The following is a 22,843-nucleotide window of genomic DNA, read 5'->3' as shown; positions in this document are numbered from 1 at the left end:
ACAATGGAAAAGTAATTCTGCTTTGAAAGTTGATAAACTTGTAAACTCACTTCTGAGAAAATGGCATTTTAGTGTTTCGGTGAGAGAGCTCTTCTTTGTCTACACCCATTCAGCATCGTTCACACCCTCTTAAGCTTTAGCCCCACCCATCTCCTTGCGTTCAGAGCGCACACTTGACGCTCTGGCCGGTGATTTGTTTACCTCTGGATATCATGAAAACAGCCTAACCAGCTCTGCTGGCAACAATTTCATTATTCTTTTTTGCCGACGTTTACTGACACCGGCCATATTCAACGGGTGTTGTACACTTTAGCTTCAGACATGTAGCTAAATACCTAGGTAAACAATTAACTTAGCAGGGTAAACAACATATAAGATCACACATAGCACACCACCTAATGTTAGCTAGGGTGCCAGCCATCCAACGCTAGCTAACCGTACACTTTAGCTTGAAAGGAAACCACTTTCTGTCAAAATTAGAAACGTGTACTGTAATATCTGAAAATGTAGCTAGCTAGACTATCTTACCCATGATGGACACATCTCCCTGTCACGGATCCATGCCACAAATGCCCTTAGTTTGAAGACGTAATCCGGAAACAGGTGTTTTCCCATCTCATTAGCTATCATATTCTAATTCCACTGATTTCTATCTATCTATCTATCTATCTATCTATCTATCTATCTATCTATCTATCTATCTATCTATCTATCTATCTATCTATCTATCTATCTATCTATCTATCTATCTATCTATCTATCTATCTATCTATCTATCTATCTGTCTGTCTGTTTGTTTGTTGCACATGCATGTGTGTGATTGAGGAGGGACAACCCCACAGGGTGTTACTACCGATAGAGCATGGAACTGATACTCTATAGTATTCCAAACCTCTATATTGCATCATCTACTTTATATTCCCTTCGGGTTGACACTATCTGGCCAAGCTGCAAAGCGGAAGTTCTACAATTGATCTTCTTAAAATCAGATTTTTAACCTAACCCTAAGCTAAACCACACTGCTAACCTTATGCCTAACCCTAACCTGTCACTTCTCTCTACTCTCCTCTCTCTACCTTGTCTCAATGGAAGTTTTCAGAGCACAGGCATACACCCAGACACACACACACACACGCACACACACACACACACGCACACACACACACACACACACACACACACACACACACACACACACACACACACACACACACACACACACACACACACACACACACACACACACACTCCTTGACCGGCACTCGTGGCCCCGCCTCTATCCGCATGCAGCTCAGGCCAAGACTCTGACTGTCCATCATCCCCAATTATCTTGGCAACGGTGTGTTTGAATGTTTAATGACGAGACAGAGGCATTGATGCGAGTAACCAGTCTTGTTCAGTACATTGCAATACATCCGGGTATCTCAAGCACACCGGTAAAAACACTGGAGTTGCAGTAATTAACATTTACCAACAGATGGCATCACTGTGCCATCTTACACCCATAACAAAGTGCATGGGCAGCCTGCAGATTGGTCGAGCGACCCTGAGTGTACGCACACGTACACACTCACTCACTCACACACAAACACACACACAGATGAATGTTAGTTCACCACATACATTTCTTACTCCATCATTTGACCAGAGAGGCGGTCATATGTCTTCACTGCAGGACAGAGAGGCAGAATTGAACTGTACAATGTGTATGTGTGAAAATAGAAAGTGGGGGTGGGGGGGGGGGGGGGGGGGGGGGGGGGGGTGAGAGGGGGGTGGAGAGAGAAGAAAAAGGAGTGGCTGATACATTGAGAAAGAACAGGAGAGGTGACGGACAGAGAGAGAGAGAGAGAGAGAGAGAGAGCGAGAGAGAGAGAGAGAGAATGTAGGTCTATATGTGGGAGTATGTATTATTCTGGGAAAATGTATCCATTGCATAAGAAATACTTATTTCAATAAGTATGTATGTTTGGGTTCATATGTATAAAATACATTGCTGTGAATTTCACAGAATCAGGAAATGCAGTATTGAATGTAAGAAAATGACTCTGCAGTAGGAGAATATGTGTACATCTTAAAAATCTTGTAGTTTTGTCTAAGGCAAGCATGTAAGTACCCTATAACACCAAAGGTATTTTAGCTCACCTTGGCATCTTGCGGGTCCACCCTGTGGCCAACTGCTAATGCAATACTGACACCTGCTGGACACATCAGTAATAGCGTGATACATTTAGATACGCTCTTGTCACTGACTGAGCCTGATTTTTGTATGTATATTTATTTCACCTTTATTTAACCAGGTAGTCCAGTTGAGAACATGTTCTCATTTACAACTGCGACCTGGCCAAGATAAAGCATAGCAGTGCGACAAAAACAACAACACAGAGTTACACATGGGATAGACAAACATACAGTCAATAACACAATAGAAAAATCTGTATACAGTGTGTGCAAATGAGGTAACGAGGTAAGGCAATAAATTGGCCAATAGGGGCGAAGTAATTACAATTGAGCAATTTACACTGGAGTGATAGATGTGCAGACGAGGATGTACAAGTAGAAATACTAGAAGAGTTGATTGAAGAGTCACATGAACTTCAGACTGAACATCTGCTACAATTTTTTTCTCCTCTTTCCTTTCCTTTTCTACTCTCTCTCTCTCTATATATATCTAGTCTATGAGTCTGATAGAGTTGGGGAACCCGTCTCAGAGTCTGGAGAATGTGTGTCGCTGGGCCTTCCTGCAGCAGAAACAGGACACAGGAGATGCAGAGTACCACGACCACGCTATATTCCTCACACGACAGGAGTTTGGGCCTACCGGCATGCAGGGTAACACACACACACACGTACATACAGTTTTGTTCTGTTGTGTTGTTGCGTTTAGTGAAGTCAGAGTGAGAGCAGGCTAGCAGCGTGTCTCGGGGGAGTTCTGTAGCTCTGAAGCAGTGGTCTACAGCAGCCCTTCAGCTACCCTTGAGCCTTGAGCTAGAGAGAAAATCAATACACTACAGCCACAGCCACAGCCCTGCTAGGAAGAACACAACACAGAGAGACTACAGCCACAGACCTGCTAAAGATAACAGAGAGATACTATTGCCACATATCTGCTAGGGAGAACAGAGAGACTATAACCACAGACCTGCTCGAGATAGCAGAGATAGACTATGGCCACAGACCTGCTTGAGAAAACAGAGAGACTATAGCCACAGACCTGCTAGAGAGAACAGAGAGAGACCACAGAAACGGACCTGCTAGCCGATAGAGAGAACAGAGCACTAAGAGAATGAGACAGAGACTGTGGGTACTCTGAGAAAGACACAGTCAGGTCACAGTACTGCAAAGTTGAACTCATTCAAATGATGTGACCACAGTGCTTTATGCATCGTCATGCTCTCTCTACCCCTCTCTTCCCCCCCTCTCTCTCTCTCTCCCCTCTCTCTCTCTCTCTCTCTCTCTCTCTCTCTCTCCCCTCTCTCTCTCTCTCTCTCTCCCCCCCCTCTCTCTCTCTCTCTCTCTTTCCCCTCTCTCTCTCTCTTTCTCTCTCTCTCTCTCTCTCTCTCTCTCTCTCTCTCTCTCTCTCTCTCTCTCTCTCTCTCTCTCTCTCTCTTTCTCTCTCTCTCTCTCTCTCTCTCTCTCTCTCCCCCCCTCTCTCTCTCTCTCTACCCCTCTCTCTTCCCCCCTCTCCCCCCCCCCCCCCTCTCTCTCTCACTCTCTCTCCCCTCTCTCTCTCTCTTCCCCCCTCTCTCTCCCCCCTCTCTCTCTCTCCCCTCTCTCTCTCTCTCTCTCTTTCTCTCTCTTTCACCCTCCCTTCTTCAGGTTATGCTCCAGTAACAGGGATGTGTCACCCAGTAAGGAGCTGTACTCTGAACCACGAGGATGGCTTTTCTTCTGCCTTCGTGGTAGCCCACGAGACAGGACATGTGTGAGTACACAAATAAATTTGATTTGATTTGATTTGACATACACACTAGTGAAGCGTAGGTCAGCTGTTTGTTCAACTGCACCCTACCACAACCAAAAGTACAAAAATCTGACCCACACCCACAAATATAGAAAATGCGTTGTACAGTTCGCTTTTTTTCTCTTGAAAATGTTTTTAACAATCAAGTTTTTCTTTAACACTTCTTCATTGTTTTCCCCTGAATATTTCTCTGCCCATGTTCCCAAAAGCATTTGGCGATTGGCGTGTGTTTGGTGCGCATACAGTTTGTTGTGTATTCGGTCCTAACACTTAGGCTTACGCACCAATGCCAGATAAAAAATAATGAAAGAAAAACTTCAATGTAGCCTATAGATATAAATTGCTCAATAATTATAGATTTCTGAATTGTTTTAATGCATCGTTTTCTCTTTATTCAACCCTCCCCCCGCCCTTCACACACAGACACACACACAAACTGTAAAGACTTGAATTCAAAAGCATTATATCCACAATGAAACATACAATTAGATACATATACCTGTCCACATATTGATGAATTCCCCTTCCTCCCTCCCCCAGGCTGGGTATGGAGCATGACGGCCAGGGGAATCGCTGTGGAGACGAGGTGCACATGGGGAGCATCATGGCCCCGTTGGTTCAAGCTGCCTTCCACCGCTTCCATTGGTCACGCTGTAGCCAGCAGGAGCTGGGACGATACCTACAGTGAGTCTATCACACACCTACTATATACATACAGTGCCTTGCGAAAGTATTCGGCCCCCTTGAACTTTGCGACCTTTTGCCACATTTCATGCTTCAAACATAAAGATATAAAACTGTATTTTTTTGTGAAGAATCAACAACAAGTGGGACACAATCATGATGTGGAACGACATTTATTGGATATTTCAAACTTTTTTAACAAATCAAAAACTGAAAAATTGGCGTACAAAATTATTCAGCCCCTTTACTTTCAGTGCAGCAAACTCTCTCCAGAAGTTCAGTGAGGATCTCTGAATGTGGCAAAAGTTCGCAAAGTTCAAGGGGGCCGAATACTTTCGCAAGGCACTGTACACACACGTATGCATACACACACACACACACACACACACACACACACACACACACACACACACACACACACACACACACACACACACACACACACACACATAAGCATAAACACACTTACACACTTGTTTACATTCCTTTTCACCAGAACTGAATGACTCCAACATCAAACAAACAACCGAACAAACAAATGGAACTCCACTTTAATAGGACTGTCAGTGGTCACATCATACAGAGCTTCTATTAATGACTATTACATTCTCCCACATCAAAAAAAACATGCAGCCTGAGGAAGGGTCCTGAACTTAAATTTTTCTGTAACTATTGTTCCAAACAAAGTTTTTTAAAACATTTGAATAGAATCGTGGCTACTCTGTTTTGATTCACTGAATATAAAACCTGAAATGAATGTGACAACACTGTTAGGTCACAATGTCTCTTTTGACCCAGATCCTACGAATGTCTTCGTGATGACCCCTACGAACATAACTGGCCATCCCTGCCCAGACTTCCTGGTCTGCACTACTCCATGAACGAACAGTGTCGCTTCGACTTCGGCGTGGGCTACATGATGTGCACCGCGGTAAGAACTCCCCAAAGGAACGAGTGGTATCCTAACATATGCACTAACTATTGCTTATACTAATGGATACATACTAGATTCATATATGTTACCACAATAACAAGTACCCACTGTAGTGGTGCCAGCAGTTGAAAAGCCAACCACTTCACACTTCAGTCCCCAATGATACCGTGATGAGCAGGGTTACATGGATAACATCCACACCGCAATAAAATAAGTCCCCACTCCTCACTGAAGTCCCTACTGACATACACTGAGTGTACAAAACATTATGAACACCTGCTCTTTCCATGACATAGACTGAGTGTACAAAACATTATGAACACCTGCTCTTTCCACGACATAGACTGACCAGGTGAATCCTGGGGACAGCTCTGATCCCTTATCCGTTATATCCACTTCAATCAGTGTAGATGAAGGGGAGGAGACTAAAGAAGGATTTTTATGCCTTGAGACAATGGAGACATGGATTGTGTATATTTTCCAGCCAGAGGGTGAATGGGCAAGACTATGAACGGGGTAGTAGCTGCCAGTCCCACCAGTTTGTGTCAAGAACTGCAACGATGCTGGGTTTTCCACTCTCAACAGTTTACCGTGTGCATCAAGAATGGTCCACCTCCCAAAGGACATCCAGCCAACTTGGCACAACTGTGGGAAGCAAAGGAGTCAAGAATCCCTGTGGAATGCTTTCAACACCTTGCAGAGTCTATGCTCAGACAAATTGAGGCTATGCTGAGGGCAAAAAGGGGGGGGGGGTGCAATTCAATATTAGGAAGGTTTGTTACGCTCCATGTAAGTCCCCACTTGAATAGGTCTGTCCCTCAAGGCATCTTGACACTGACTGAAGATCTTATCTTTGTATCTCGGGAGCTGTTTTGTGATTGAGAGATGAGAGTTGAGCTGACCTACTCTTTGCAGGGCTTTGCACTCGTTGCTAGATTACCCTTTATTCTCTTGTCAAACCATTCATTCCTTTAGCTGCAAAAGGTGGGCCAGGCTGGAACACAGGTAAGGTTACCCCCCTATCCTCCCCCTCGGAGCGATGTGGCCACTTTCTTTTTCTTCTGATTATCAGTATGGTTGTCATCGTTACTTGTTTATCTTCCGTTCTTTCGTTCTGCCCATCGTCACATGATCGTGACTGGCATGTGTTCTGCAGAATTCTAAACATACACTTTTTTAGTTTTCATTTAGTGCCAAAAGGAAAAGAGTTCTGGATTTCTCCCAGACAGCTAGCCAGAAAAAGTGAACCATAGCAAATGAGCTCAACACTGACACACACACACACACACACACACACAGCGCCTTTCACTGTAAATCTATGTGTCACTATTTGGCCATTCGGGAAAGCGATATTGGCAAAGATATTGGAAAAGGGATGGGAAGAAAGAGAAGTCCTTTCCAGGCAGAAAGAAAGGTCTGGTGCGAGAGCTGCTTTCCTATGATCAGGTTTAGGATCCTGCAGTGTCGCGTGCCAGCCTACCAGGCTGATGTCATCAGTGCCAACCGCAGGCTGACCTTTGACCCTGTTGTGGGCTCAACTGTAGGGGTCACCTGAGGTCATTCTGGGTAGAGAGTCTGAGTCGGCTTTGTTACTGTGGAAAGGGGGACAGAGGGGGGAACGGAGGGAAACAGGTGAAAGACAGAAGAAGCAGAGACTCCATTTAGAAATTATTAGAACTATTAGTTAACTGTCCCCATTAGGGCCATGGAACGTAAAACTGAATAAGGACAACATTATCCTACTCTGTGGGGCAACAATTGACAGTTGACCTCTTGCCCATCACATTCTGCTCTCCCTGCCCTCCTCTCTGACCCCACAGACCTGCAGGTTCTCTCAGTCAGAGAGTCTCTCTCTCCTCATCCTCTTTGGTTTTGTCTGCATGCTCTTTGGCCTCCTGTACAGCCGTGTTGTTGTAGCAGTGAAACAGTGAAGGACTACTACAGTACACTGCCATCTGGACCCTTATAGATGTTGAGGTTTTGTATATTTTCTTGTACATGTGCAGGACAGTCAATGGTCCAATTGATCTGTTCTCTCTGGTGTAGTAGGTCTGAGGTGATTTCTGGAATGTTCTGTGATGTTAGCTACTCCCAGTGTCTCGGTGTCTGTATATGAGAAAGAGTGACCTGTTGCAAGTCACCTGCCTTGTCTGGTGATACTATATGTTTTCGGTAAAGACCCAGTTACTGGCTGTGTGTGTATAATGTGAGAGGATGTGTGTGTGAGGATTCTTCTCTGTCTGTCCATTGCAGTACCGGACGTTTGACCCCTGCAAACAGCTGTGGTGCAGCCACCCTGACAACCCCTTCTTTTGCAAGACCAAGAAAGGACCACCGATCGATGGCACCATGTGTGGGGATGGGAAGGTACACACACGCACGCACACAGTACCAGTCAAATGTTTGGACACAGCTACTCATTCAAGGGTTTTTCTTTATTTTTAACATTTTCTACACACTCTTGGCATTCTCTCAAGCAGCTCCATGAGGTAGTCACCTGGAATGCATTTCAATTGACAGGTTTGCCTTGTTAAAAGTTCATTTGTGAAATTTCTTTCCTTCTTAATGCATTTGAGCCAATCAGTTGTGTTGTGACAATGTAGGGGTGGTATACAGAAGATTGCCCTATTTGGTAAAAAAGACCAAGTCCATATTATGGCAAAAACAGATCAAATAAGCAAAGAGAAACGACAGTCCATCATTACTTTAAAACTCGAAGGTCAGTCAATCCCGGAAAATTTCAAGAACTTTCTTTAAGTGCAGTCACAAAAACCATGAAGCACTTTGATGAAACTGGCTCTCATGAGTACCGCCACAGTAAAGGAATACCCAGAGAAACCTCTGCTGCAGAGGATAAGTTCATTAGAGTGAACTGCACCTCAGATTGCAGCCCACATTGTCATGGCCATCATTCAAGGAAGATCAAGGTGCAGTGTGGTGAGCGTACATTTTCTTTTATTTAGTCAAATGTCGCCAACAAAACAAGAAATCAAGGAAACGACCTTGACGCTTACAAGGGTTCTAGTGCCCCTAACAAAGACAACTTCCCATAATGACAAAAGGGAAAAGGCTGCCTAAGTATGATTCCCAATCAGAGACAACGATAGACATCTGTCCCTGATTGAGAACCATACCTGGCCAAAACATAGAAATACAAAAACATAGAAAACAGATCATAGAATGCCCACCCAAATCACACCCTGACCAAACCAAATAGAGACATAAAAAGGCTATCTAAGGTCAGGGCGTGACACACATAAATGCTTTACAGAGTTCAAGTAACATACACTTCTCAACATCAACTGTTCAGAGGAGACTGCGTGAATCAGGCCTTCATCGTCGATTTTGCTGCCAAGAAACTACTACTAAAGGACACCAATAAGAAGATGAGAGTTGCTTGGGCCAAGAACATTAGACCGGTAGAAATCTGTCCTTTGGTCTGATGAGTCATAATTTAAGATTTTTGGTTCTTTGGGAGATGCAGAGTAGGTGAATGGATGATCTCCGTAGATGTGATTCCCAGCATGAAGCACGGAAGAGGTGTAATGGTGAATTCAAGCATGGCTACCACAGTATTCTGCAGCAATACACCACACCATCTGGTTTGTACTTTTATTAATTTTTATTTAACTAGGGAAGTCAGTTAATAACAAATTATTATTTACAATGATAGCCTAAGAACAGTGGGCTAACTGCCTTGTTCAGGGGCAGAATGACAAGTTTTTAATCTGTCAGCTCATGGATTCGATCTAGCAACCTTTCAGTTATCGGCCCAACACGCTAACCACTAGGCTACCTGCCACTTAGTGGGACTATCATTTGTTTTTCAACAGGACAATGACCCAACACACCTCCAGGCTGTGTAAGGGCAATTTTACCAAGAAGGAGAGTGATAGAGTGCTGCATCGGATGACCTGCCCTCCACAGTCACCCAATCACAAACCATTTGAGATGGTTTGAGATGAGTTGGACCGCAGAGTGAAGGAAAAGCAGCCAATAAGTCCTCAGCATGTGGGAACTCTTTCAAGACTGTTGGAAAAGCTTTCCAGGTGAAGCTAATTGAGGGAATGCCAAGACTGTGCAAAGCTGTCATCAAGGCAAAAGGTGGCTACATTGAAGAATCTAAAATATAAATTCATTTAGATTTGTTTAACACTTTTTTGGTTTCTATATGATTCCACATGTGTTAGTTCATAGATTTGATGTCTTCACTATTATTCTACAATGTAGAAAATAGTACAAAATAAATAAACACCCTTGAATGAGTAGGTGTGTCCAAACCTTTGACTGGTACTGTACACACACACACACACACACACACACACACACACACACACACACACACACACACACACACACACACACACACACACACACACACACACACACACACACACACACACACACACCACCCTAATGGTAAAAATAATACCATCCTACAGTTTCTTCCCCTCTCTCGTCCTATCACAGCACTGCTTCAAAGGTCACTGTATCTGGCTGACCATTGACATGATAAAGCAGGATGGTGGGTGGGACATGTGGAGCCAGTTTGGGTCCTGTACTCGTACCTGTGGAGGAGGGGTGCAGTTTAGAACCCGTGAATGCAACAACCCCAGGTACGGTATTTTTTTTTCCCTAAATACTGACAAATCTACCTAGCAATGCTTGCATAGTATCATGGTTCAAGAGCGTTAGAGCTTGTCCTAACAGAACAGAACATATTCACTGTTCACATTTACCAAGTGAATGGGCTCCTGAGTGGCGCAGTGGTCTAAGGCACTGCATCTCAGTGCTGGAGGTGTAACTACAGATCCTGGTTTGATTTCCAGGCTGTATCACAACTGGCCATAGTCGGGAGTCCCATAGGGCGGGGCACAATTGGCCCAGGTTTGGCCGGGGTAGGCCGTCATTGTAAATAAGAATTTGTTCTTACTGACATGCCTGGTTAAATAAAACATTTCACTATTGTCTCCAGGCCTGCTAATGGAGGTCGTACCTGTCTGGGGACTAACGACCAGTTCCAGCTGTGTAACAACCAGGAGTGTGAGGAGCTGTACAGTGACTTCAGGGAGGAGCAGTGCCGTAGCTTGGACCCTGAGTTTGAGTTCCACAACAACAAGCACCACTGGCTGCCTTATGAACACACGGAACGTAAGTAGCCTACACACAGACTTCCTGAAATGTTGGGTTGTGGGACATAAGTCAGCTCCTCTTGTGTGGAGGCAGATTGGGAAGAAGATGTTCTGTGTGTGTGTTTTTTTTGTTGGGGGGGGGGGCTGTTATGGTCACTGACAGCTGGTTTGCTGCTGACTAGTGTGAAAGCACCCATCTTAAAAAACAGAACCCTTGCCTTTGAACCTTTCTAAAACGACAACCCCTTTCTTGAACCCCTTTTAAAAAAACACTCTCTTCTATCTCTAACCTATCTCACTCCACTTAATCATCTGAGCTCTTTTTTAGCCTGTCTGTCTGTGTGTCGGTCGGTCGGTAGGTGTGTTAGTCTGTGTGTTGTTCGGTGCGTCGGTCAGTCTTAGTCGGTGTGTTGGTCGCTCTCTCTCTCTCTCTCTCCCTCCCATCCCCCCTCCCTCCCTCTTTTCTCAGCTCGTCAGCTGTTGTGACTCACAGAACATAGTCATACTGTATGTGTTTAAACCATCAGAACCCAGAATGGGATCCCCATAACATCCCTTTTTTCTCGCCATCTCCAAACAAAACGCCCTTACCTCATCTATAAGTGTGAGTATGAGTTTAAAGAGTTTGTGAGGCTTGCAGATCCAGTCCCCATGCTAAATACTTTTCTCCACATTGTCTCAAGTACATGCGGGAGAGGGGAGAGAGAGAGGGGAAGATAGAGAAGGGGGGAAAGGAGAGGTAAGGAGAGAAGTTAGAATGAATTCCATTAGTGTGTTTTCATCTCCAGCGTTTAGAGATAGTGTGAGAGAACTAGAGTGAGTCTGTATGAAAATCTAGACTTTGCTCGAAATCGAATAATTAATTACACCTGTTGTAAAATACTGTCAATGTTGTGTTTTTAGCCATAAAAATCCTCGTAACATTGCTCTACAGTTTAAAAAAACACTTTCTACAAGCATTGATTGTTCTAGCTGCTTTGGTCATCCAGGGTCCAGCTGGTAAGGGAAATCTCACCCAGAGAACTCTCTCTCCCTCTGGGATGATCTGTGGCACCGGCCCCCTCTCTGGGGACTCTGGCTGGAGGAGTGAGGGAGTGAGGGACTGTGTATCGGCATGAGTCAATGAGTACTCACATCCCAATCTGAGCGTTTCTAATACTTTGTAATATCAGTAAGGTCATCACAGTGCATTTGGAACATTGCATACCGAAGACATAGTTTGAGTCATCTCAGATCAGTTCCCGTGTGGCTCAGTTGGTAGACCATGGTGCTTGCAATGCCAGGGTTCCGTTCCCATGGGGGACCAGTACTAAAATGTATGCAGTCACTCTGGATAAGAGCGTCTGTAAAATGTAAATCATATAGGGATTCTGTGGTTTACATAGTTGAGTCAATACTTGGGCAATTTGTTTTGCAGCAAGTTTACATACACAATGAACATTCAAATCCACTTAAATACCAATCTTCATGCCAGACGTTATAGCTATTGCATAGTCGGTGTATTACACACGTCTGGCTCGGGAGATTACATAAACACATACAGGCTAGACAGAGATCCTCCATTGCCCACACAAAGGGTAAATAACTCTGAGCTGTGTCCTTATTGTAGGGGATATATGCTGGGCTTGGCTAGTACTTCTTTTAACCTCCCCCTCCACTTTCATGTTTTCTCTGCGGACTGACTCTGGGATTCACCTATATAGTATAAATCCAGATCCCCATCACAGCCTGTTCTGTAATACTGTCAGATATAGTCACATTGCATACACACTCAAACCTCAGGAGAACATGGAAAATAGAGGTGAAGCTTGGCACAATTAGGGCTCTGTGTCTTAAGACAATGTTTCTGTGTGGTTCTGTTCTACTAGCGATGGATGTAAATCAAGTGTTGTAACGTGTGTGTATGGGTTGTGCAGCTAAGCAGCGCTGCCACCTGCATTGCCAGTCCACGGAGACCCGAGACAAGGTCAACATGCAGAGGCCGGTCCAAGACGGCACGCGCTGCTCATATAAAGACCCCTACAGCGTGTGTGTGCACGAGGACTGTGAGGTCAGTGTGTGTGTCCATAAATATAGCAGTGTGTTTGTTGTCAAATATATGTAGGTTTGCAAAAAATATTGCAACCCTAAATATGTGTGTGTGTGACTGTCTGCAACTGTGTGGTGTGTGTCAGTGTTCATAACTTTGTGAAGTTTATGTGTGTGTCCATAATACTCTAGTGTGTGTGTGTGTGTGTGTGTGTGTGTGTGTGTGTGTGTGTGTGTGTGTGTGTGTGTGTGTGTGTGTGTGTGTGTGTGTGTGTGTGTGTGTGTGTGTGTGTGTGTTGCAGAAAGTAGGCTGTGACAGCGTGGTAGGGTCCTCCCAACAGGAGGATAAATGTGGCGTCTGTGGAGGAGACAACTCCAGCTGCAAGATCATCAAGGGCAACTTCACTCGCAGTGCCAAGAAACAAGGTACACACACACACGCACACACACACACACACCACTGTGGCAGACTGAGACCAATAAGGTAATATGTAACTGAGTTGTCAGACCTTGGAACATGAAAGAGCATGAAAACAGTGCAGGAAGTGAGATAGATGAGGTTATTTTCCTGGCCTGAGTCCTATTCTGACGAAGTGGTCACAACTTCACTGGATAGCTAACTAAAGAGCCCCCTCTACTGGTCACATGGAGATAATGAGCTTGGCCCTTATCAACAAATCCTCAGTGTAGGAGTGCTGATCTAGGATCAGTTTCGCTATTTTAGATCATAATGAATGATATTGTATGGACAGATCAGCACTCCTAATCAGACGCTTTGTGGACATTGGCCCTGGCTAGAATCATGTCCTGTTCAAAGCATTACCATATGAGCAGGATCACCGCCCAACGATGATGTGAATCACTATACCATGACCTCATATTAAATAAATATCATCCAGCTGAAATAAGGAAAAAAACAATGTTGATACATTTCCTGGCTTTGACTGTTTATGACCCTGGCTGGCAAAACTAAGAGCAGCTAAAATTGTATTTGAAATGCACCCCGTGTACACAGAAATTAGCCCTGAACAATAAAGTTGAATGAAAGTTGAATGAAAATGTATCCTGACAAAGTTGAAAAGATGTCTTCTCTGTGGGTGTCTGGACCTCAGGGTAATGTGGTGTTTTCATTTCAGGTTTCCTCAAAGTACTTGAAATCCCTCGAGGGGCGAGACACCTACTAATCCAAGAGATCAAGCCAACTGCACACATCCTAGGTATAAAATGTGTGTGTGTGTGTGTGTGTGTGTGTGTGTGTGTGTGTGTGTGTGTGTGTGTGTGTGTGTGTGTGTGTGTGTGTGTGTGTGTGTGTGTGTGTGTGTGTGTGTGTGTGTGTGTGTGTAAGTGTGAGTATTCCAGTTTATAACTCCACCTCCCTCCCCAGCGGTGAAGAACCAGGCATCAGGACAGTTCTTCCTGAATGCAGAGGGAGACCTCCCAGAATCCCGTGCGGTCATAGAGAAGGGTGTGGAGTGGGAATACATGAATAATGACCATGACAAGGAGACACTACAGACCAACGGACCACTCAGACACGGAGTCCTCATCATGGTACACACACACACACACACACACACACACACACACACACACACACACACACACACACACACACACACACACACACACACAAACACTCAAGTCACAAAATACACACTTAATCCTTACCATATATGATTGTTATAGCTTGATTTTGATGGTTCAGAATTACGTCACTGCTAGCATTGAGTTTATGACATTTCCAGTCCTGACATTTGCTTTATATATATGACCTATACTAATATGATTGTGATGTTGTCTCCCCGTGTCCAGGTGCAGTCCCATGGAGATGCCAAGGTGACCCTTTCCTATAAGTACATCATCCACATGGACCTGCTGTCTGCAATAGAGAACAACATGCTGCTGGATGACACCTCCTTCTACGAGTGGGCCCTGAAGAAATGGTCCTTCTGCTCCAAGCCCTGTGGGGGAGGTATTTTACAGTGACACCACTAGCACAGGAAGACACCGGGAGACTGGGGAACATGATAGGAGATTTGGATGTGGAGCTCTTTGCCTAACAGATGTTTGTGTGTGTCCGGCCTTAAAAGGTAAGCAGTATACCCGGTTCGGCTGTAGAAGGAGAGCGGACAGTAAGATGGTCCACCGACGCTACTGTGAGAACATCAAGAAGCCTCGCGCCATCAGCAGAGACTGCAACCAGAAGGAGTGCTCACAGCCTATGTACGTATGGATATGTTTGTGTGGTTCATTTTCAGGGTTACGTAGAAGTAGGCCGCTGTTCAATGTCACTCCTTGGTCCCTACACTAAACCTGTGAACACCAAAGAGGTTGGAGAGTAAAGGGCTATTGACCGAAATGGAACAAGGCCTTGAGGTATGTTTTTGTCTGTGCCTCCCTCTAACTCTCTCTTGTTCCTTGTAGCTGGGAGGATGGTCCGTGGGAGCCATGCAGTAAGACGTGCGGTAAAACAGGGTACCAGGTGAGGTCTGTTCGCTGTGTTCAACCCTTAGACAACGGCAACAAGCGCTCCATTCACAGCAAGTACTGCAATGACGACCGGCCTGAGGCACGCAGGCCCTGCAACAGAGAGCTCTGCCCTGCACAGTGGAGAGTAGGGCCCTGGTCACAGGTAAGGATGGGAGGCTGGGGGTAGAGGGGGGTTCTGGTGGATGAATACATAGGGGCTTATTATTTAGTTTGTTATGCATGTAGATATGTGGTATGGAGTCTGTGTGTGTGTAGGTGTGTGTGTTTATGATGTTGGAGGTTGTTGTGTATAGCCTATTCTCACACTCTCTTTCTATGCTCGTGTGACCACAGTGCTCGGTGACGTGTGCCAATGGGACACAGCAGAGGCAGGCATTGTGTCACACGCGTGACAACACCATCGGTCTCTGCCTGGACAGCAAGCCAGACACCATCCGCATCTGTCGCTTGGCGCCATGTCCAAGTAAGTATTATGGCCTGGCCCCATCACGCTGTACACAACAATTTTTTAATTAAGAAATCGGTGGCTTAATGTAATTTAGTATAGGTAGTGGGGAGTATAAATCTCTCCTGATGAACTCATACTCATTTTCCTCTCTGATATTATTCCCTCCTTTCTAAATCTCCAGGAGGCTCGTCGGACCTGAATAAGAACGGCAACATCCTGATCCAGTGGCTGTCCCGCCCTGACCCAGACTTGCCCTACCAGAGGAACAGCTCACGTAAAAAACCATCCCTTTATAGCTCTGGGCCCAACCTCCGGTGCATGGCGGTCCTGACCTGGACCTTGCCCTCTCTCTCTGTCCTCTTCACCCTGCAACAGGCCTGGGCTAGGGGTCCCGGGGGCAGGCTTACCCCCTGACCACCCCCCACCCCTCCCCCGTGTCCGTGCCTGTGGCCGCGCCCGCGAGCGAGCGCCAGCTTTTCGCTTCTCTTTTGGGGCGTGTGTGTCTCTCTCTCTCTCTGTGTCTGAGACAGCTCTGATTGGGGGAGGTCTCTGGCTCCTGTGTGCTGATTGGTTGGTTGGTTCTCTCTTGCTCTGTCTCTCTCTTCTCTTATCTCTCTCTCTCCTTTGTGGAGCATTGTGTTGTAACCGCTGGCCAGTCGAAACTAAAAAGAAAAACATTTAAACATTGAAGAGAAGGTGGAAATGGAAAAAGACAAGCAGGTTTGATTGGCGGCTCTTAGTGGCATGGTTGAGCCAGTGAGTCATGAGAGGCCCCTCTGTTTGGCGGCCATGTTTTGCGCGAGCTAGTTGCGAGTCGTCATGGTTCACACTCCTGAGATGCGGGCGCAATTTTTTTGGGTCACCGTGCCGTCATCGTTTGAGGGCGACAGGTGTGAAAATAATGAAAAGAAAAAGAAAAAAAAAAGTTTTAAAAAGCTTTATTGTGAATGTGATCTTGTCACAATGAGGACATCTTTGCTAAAGTGCTCATCTCACATCCTGGTTCCATTCTAGAATGAGAACAAAGGTTTATCTCGTTCTAGGTCCCATTCTCAGACTGACAGAAATTCAGCACAGGGACAGGAGTTGACACAAACAAACACTTTTTAGGATTATTGTACACAGAGCTGTTGGGTGAAGAGGCCGAGAGTGAAGAAGAGTAAAATGCTAATAAAAACAGGGTAGTTTTACCATGTGAGGTTGCTTCCCATTTCACCACCTCATCAACCATCCTCTTTGACTGTTATACTAAAGTTCAATAAATGCAGCTTATTTGTGCTTGCAAACTTTAAAACAAATACATCTATAAATATATTTGTATTTATATATATATATATATATACACATCTAAAATCTATATGAGTAACAATAATATAAATAACAATAATGTTTTACCATGAATAAGCTGTAGCTTATTTGCCTAATCCTACGGACTGCTATTGATCACTTCGATCCTTGACTGATATGTGTATTGATTTTTATTGATTTTACATTAACACAGACGTTGATATTTAAAAAGAGGAAAGTTTTAGGGAGAAAAGGGGGTATAGACCGATATTATGCAGGACTTGGTCAGTTAGTTGCCTCTCCATTTTCTCAGATGGATAAGTGGTTTACTGTTGCTTGTTATTTTATTTCGGGAAAGGATCACGTTCTTGTCATGCATGCATTTGCATCCCTTAGCCGTTGGAGCTCATAGTGTGTGTGTGTGTGTGTGTTTGTGTGAGACTGTGTGTGTGTGTATGAGTGACTGTGTGTGTATGTTGATGCGTATCTGTGCATGTTTGTGTGTGCGTGTGCATATGTGAGTGTGTGTGTTCATGCAGGCTTCTCATAGACATACAACTCTGATACAGAAATACCTCATAGACCTTCATTTGAAAATCATCCCATTTAGTTTTTTCCTTTTGTGATGAACAATAAACACATGAACAATGCCTTATCTTGGATTGAATGTAATGGCATTTATCTGTGAAAGAGATGGCTTTACTCATCAAAACATGTATTATTCACTTAGAGGCAGCTTCAAACCAACAAGCAAACTCACACGAAAACCATCAGAAGCTACAACAAACATAGGGTTTGGAACACGGTCTGACCACCGGCGTACGGTTTACAAAGGGCCACGGGTATCGATCGACACACTGACGACGGCATCTACAAAAACACTTCAGGCTTGTCATTGTATTGTGATCACATGTTTCTGTCGTGAATATGTAGCGAGCTATCTGAGGTTTCGTGCTGGAGTCGAACGGTAGGAGGCCAATGATGCCAGACCTTGCAGTGCGATACTGTATATAACATTGGTGTTGACTGTGTTTAATAATGTTCATGACTGTTATCTTCTTACTTATGGAAAAAAATATATATATAATATTCTATACTATGGGTAACTGTTTCGTGGCTTCACTAGCCTGATGGGTGGGGCTGGCTGACGTTGGGCTGACGTTGGATTGACGTCGGGGAAACATTCAGAAGAACTATGTGCACTGCGTCTATATGCACTTTGATTTATCAGGGAAAAATGTGTTCATGTTTTGTAAATGTTTCATATGACACTTAAACGTGCCATTCCAGTTTTTACATCATTCATCATGGATAATTCTGTATTTTATTTATTCAACATCCAAATCTATGTATTCATTTATGTAATTTATTAATTTGACTTACTATCAATTGATTAACTAAACTGATTGATTGGTTGATTTCAAAGTAATGAAGTGTTTTACCAAAGTGACTGTGAACTTGTACCTTTCGATACAGTTTATTTATTTTTCTTAAGAAAATAATATATCTATATATTGAGGAGGTAGTACATCTCATTGTTTCAGTTCCTGTCATTATCAACTGCAAAGTTGTATAAATAAAAAAATATTTTAAAAAGCGCTCTCACTCTCTCCTCCTGAGTTTGTGATGGTTTGGCTTTGTGTGAGGAGGAGCGCAGAACAAGCTTCCAGTGGAATTCAACTCACAGATTGATCCAACTTTACAAAGGCTTAAACATTGTCCTATAACGTGATATTGCCATGAAAGTAATAAAGAAAGACTAAATTAAATAAGATCCACCCTCTTATCCAGCATTAGAAACATTTATAGAGTGATATTGATGTAATAAATTGATGGTTCTAATCTGAAACTAATAAAGAAGACAGATGAGATGTCAGAAAATGTCAGTTTGGTCTGAAAGAGTCAGGCTGCTGTTTCAACACCACAACACAAGATAGTCAGGTTACTGTTCCAGCATCACAACACAACACAACAGAGCCAGGTTACTGTTCTAGCACCACAACACAAGAGAGTCAGGTTACTGTTCCAGCATCACAACACAACACAAGAGAGCCAGGTTACTGTTCCAGCATCACAACACAACACAACAGAGCCAGGTTACTGTTCCAGTATCACAACACAACACAACAGAGCCAGGTTACTGTTCCAGCACCACAAAAGAGAGCCCAAACCACTCTTCTTCAGTTGCTATAGACTAATCTATCGACTCTGTCGATGGCTGCTTGGGTTTCCTTTTACTTCTTCTTCCTTCCTGCACTACCTGCTAATGGTCTGGCTTTACTACCTCTACTACTTTTCTCTGCACCGTGTGTAAACGTACAGTACCAGTCAAAGGTTTGGACACTCATTCAAGGGTTTTTCTTTATGTTTGCTATTTTTTTAACATTGTAGAATAATAGTGAAGACCTCAAAACTATGAAATAACACATATGGAATCATGTAGTAACCAAACAAGTGTTGCAAAAAATCTAAATATATTTTAGATGATAGATTCTTCAAAGTAGTCTCCCTTTGTCTTGATGACAGCTTTGCACACTCTTGGCATTCTCTCAATCAGCTTCATGAGGAATTCTTTTCCAACAGTATTGAAGGAAATCCCACATATGCTGAGCACTTGTTAGCTGCTTTTTCTTCACTCTACGGTCCAACTCATCCCAAACCATCTCAATTGGGTTGAGGTCAGGTGATTGTGGAGGCCAGGTCATCTGATGCAGCACTCCATCAATCCCCTTGATCTAATTACCCTTACACAGCCTGGAGGTGTGTTTTGTCCTGTTGAAAAACCAGTTACAGTCCCACTAAATGCAAACCAGATGGGATGGCGTATCGCAGACAGTGTCACCAGCAAAGCACCCCCAAACCATCACACCTCCTCCTCCATGCTTCACGGTGGGAGAAACACATGCAGAGATCATTCCTTAACCTTCTCTGTGTCTCACAAAGACACGGCGGTTGGAACTAAAAATCTCAAATTTGGACTCATCAGACCTAAGGATAGATTTCCACCGGTCTAATGTCCATTGCTCGTGTTTCTTGACCCAAGCAAATCTCTTCTTCTTGTTGATGTCCTTTAGTAGTGGTTTCTTTGCAGAAATTCGACCATGAAGGCCTGATTCACGCAGTCTCCTCTGAACAGTTGATGTTGAGATGTATCTGTTACTTGAACTCTGTGAAGCATTTATTTGGGCTACAATCTGAGGTGCAGTTAACTCTAATGAACTTATCCTCTACAGTAGAGGTAACTTTGGGTCTTCCTTTGTTGTAGCAGTCCTCATGAGAGCCAGTTTCATCATAGTGCTTGATGGTTTTTGCGACAGCACTTAAAAAAACGTATCTTAAAGTAATGATGGACTGTTGTTTCTCTTTGCTTATTTGATCTGTTTTTGCCATAATATGAACTTGGTCTTTTACCAAATAGGGCTATCTTCTGTATACCACCCCTACCTTGTCACAACACAACTGATTGGCTCAAGCGCATTAAGAAGGAAAGAAATTCCCCAAATGAACTTTTAACAAGGCACACCAGTTAATTGAAATGCATTCCAGGTGATTACCTCATGAAGCTGCTTGAGAGAATGCCAAGAGTGTGCAAATCTGTAATCAAGGCAAAGGGTGGCTACTTTGAAGAATCTCAAATATAAAATATATTTGGATTTGTTTAACACTTTTTGGGTTACTGCATGATTCCAGATGTTATTTCATAGTTTTGATGTCTTCACTTTTATTCTACAATGTAGAAAATAATAAAAAATAAAGAAAAACCCTTGAATGAGTAGATGTGTCCAAACTTTTGGCTGGTACTGTACACACACACACACACACACACACACACACACACACACACACACACACACACACACACACACACACACACACACACACACACACACACACACACACACACACAGCTCCATTCCCAGTCTGGCCCAGTCTCAACTCTTTGTTCTCTCGCCCACAGGCAAGCAGCGTTGTCATGGAGACAGGTCAATGATCTGTCGCATGGAGGTGCTGATCCACTACTGTGCTCTACCAGGCTACAGGCGCATGTGCTGCAAGTCCTGCAGCAACGTGACCAACAGCAGCCTGACCACCAGTCTCCCTCCCCGGGTCACAGCTTGCCCGCTGCCTCGCCCCCTGCCTCGACCTCTGCCTTGGCCCAAGGATAACAACACCCCCCTTCAGCCCACGGTTCATCCAAGAAGTACAATGCATATACCTTATACCACGCCGCGCCCGATGAGCACAACACACACCTATACACCCCACCCATACTTCACCACATACCCCATCCCCATACACACGACCCCAGAGCACAGTGTGACCCCCAGAGACACAACCAGAAGTTACCCCTTCTTCACCCTCTCCACCAGCACCAGCATACACACTACAACTCCCAGCAGCCTGTTTACTGACTCAAACGTTAACTTCACCTTTATCAGCAATGACACCACAGTGACCCCCATTCACAGCTATGACATAACAGGGGCAGAAACCTCAACTCCCAGCAGCCCATACTACATGGATGATGTCCTAAAGCCAACTGAAACAAACTACTTTGAGGATGTGACATCGCCCAGTGGAACCATCCCATACACTGATGTCACAATGTCCAGCGGTGGTGATGTCATAATACCTAGTGGAACCGTGCCCTATGGCACTGATGTCACAATGCCCATTGGAACCATGCCTTATGATGATGACATCACAGTGATGATTCCTACAGTCCCCAGGGATGATATCATAGATATGACCACCCTTGATTGGCCGGAAATCACAGAGTACATATCTGTGAGCTCCATTGTTCCCACAACAAACACGGTAGGGCCAACAACAGAGTTAATGACAGAGCAAATGACAGCCAAGCCTCCCATAACAACAACAACCAAAAAGCACATGTGGCCGCTAAGCCACCAGGAGGAGACCAGCGAAAATAACTCCATTGACGTTCTCTACAACCAGATCATCGGAGTAGACAATGTCATCTCCCAAAACAACCTGATCCCCAGACGGAGCCGGGTGTTCCTCCGGGAGAGAACACGGAACAAACGCATCCAGGAACTCCTGGAGGAGAAGAGGAACTTTCTGTTGAGGATGAAGCGGGCCCAGAGTGGTGCTGCTTGATGATGATAGACCTTCCTTCCTCCCTAACACTCCCTTGATTTCTCTTATAGAGATTTACCTACGTCTGCTAACAGACTGGAGTTATTATTTAACCTTTAACCAGCCTTGGTGCTCTCTATCAGGTACTGACCCATCACACACCCAGAGTCATGGTACAGACATACAGTACCAGTCAAAACTTTGGACACACCTACTCATTCAAGTGTTTTTCTTCATTTTTTACGTTTTTCTACATTGTAGATAGTGAATAGTGAAGACATCAAAACTATGAAATAATGCATGTGGAATCATGTAGTAACCAAAAAAGTGTTAAAACAAATGAAAATATATTTTAGATGATAGATTCCTCAAATTAGCCACCCTTTGCCTTGATGACAGCTTTGCACACTCTTGGCATCCTCTCAACCAACTTCATGAGGAATGATTTTCCAACAGTCTTGAAGGAGTTCCCACATATGCTGAGTACTTGATGGCTGCTTTTCCTTCACTCTGCGGTCCAACTCATCCCAAACCATCTCAATTGGGTTGAGGTCAGGTGATTGTGGAGGCCAGGTCATCTGATGCAGCAGCACTCCTTCACTCTCTTTCTTGGTCAAATAGCCATTACACAGCCTGGAGGTGTGTTGGGTCACTGTCCTGTTGAAAAACAAATGATAGTCCCACTAAGCGCAAACCAGATGGGATGGCGTATACCTGCAGAATAATGTGGTAGCCATGCTGGTTAAGTGTGCCTTGAATTCTAAATAAATCACAGACAG

General features: G+C 44.3%; 1 protein-coding gene across 2 annotated transcripts in view; it reads left to right on the top strand.

Moving 5' to 3' along the window:
* LOC109864977 (A disintegrin and metalloproteinase with thrombospondin motifs 2) overlaps nt 1-22,331 on the top strand; it is a 203,532-nt gene extending 181,201 nt beyond the window's left edge. The window contains exons 6-23 of one of the 2 annotated variants that reach the window (XM_031797111.1): nt 2,673-2,829; nt 3,817-3,922; nt 4,502-4,645; nt 5,444-5,576; nt 6,555-6,584; nt 7,833-7,946; nt 10,050-10,195; nt 10,555-10,730; nt 12,628-12,761; nt 13,042-13,165; nt 13,876-13,956; nt 14,124-14,290; nt 14,552-14,711; nt 14,830-14,962; nt 15,164-15,371; nt 15,563-15,692; nt 15,859-15,951; nt 20,923-22,331. In XM_031797111.1, the coding sequence (XP_031652971.1) occupies nt 2,673-2,829; nt 3,817-3,922; nt 4,502-4,645; nt 5,444-5,576; nt 6,555-6,584; nt 7,833-7,946; nt 10,050-10,195; nt 10,555-10,730; nt 12,628-12,761; nt 13,042-13,165; nt 13,876-13,956; nt 14,124-14,290; nt 14,552-14,711; nt 14,830-14,962; nt 15,164-15,371; nt 15,563-15,692; nt 15,859-15,951; nt 20,923-22,085 (3,399 nt within the window). In that variant the 3' untranslated portion in view covers nt 22,086-22,331. The remainder of the gene's footprint in view (nt 1-2,672; nt 2,830-3,816; nt 3,923-4,501; nt 4,646-5,443; nt 5,577-6,554; nt 6,585-7,832; nt 7,947-10,049; nt 10,196-10,554; nt 10,731-12,627; nt 12,762-13,041; nt 13,166-13,875; nt 13,957-14,123; nt 14,291-14,551; nt 14,712-14,829; nt 14,963-15,163; nt 15,372-15,562; nt 15,693-15,858; nt 15,952-20,922) is intronic. The other variant, XM_031797112.1, reaches the window with a different exon arrangement.
* The last annotated feature ends 512 nt before the right edge of the window (nt 22,332-22,843 follow it).

This window comes from Oncorhynchus kisutch, linkage group LG19, assembly GCF_002021735.2.
Source record: "Oncorhynchus kisutch isolate 150728-3 linkage group LG19, Okis_V2, whole genome shotgun sequence".
NCBI classification, from domain to species: Eukaryota; Metazoa; Chordata; class Actinopteri; order Salmoniformes; family Salmonidae; genus Oncorhynchus; species Oncorhynchus kisutch.
The sequence above is the reverse complement of the archived record's forward strand: the minus strand, read 5'-3'. Positions and strand labels throughout refer to the sequence as shown.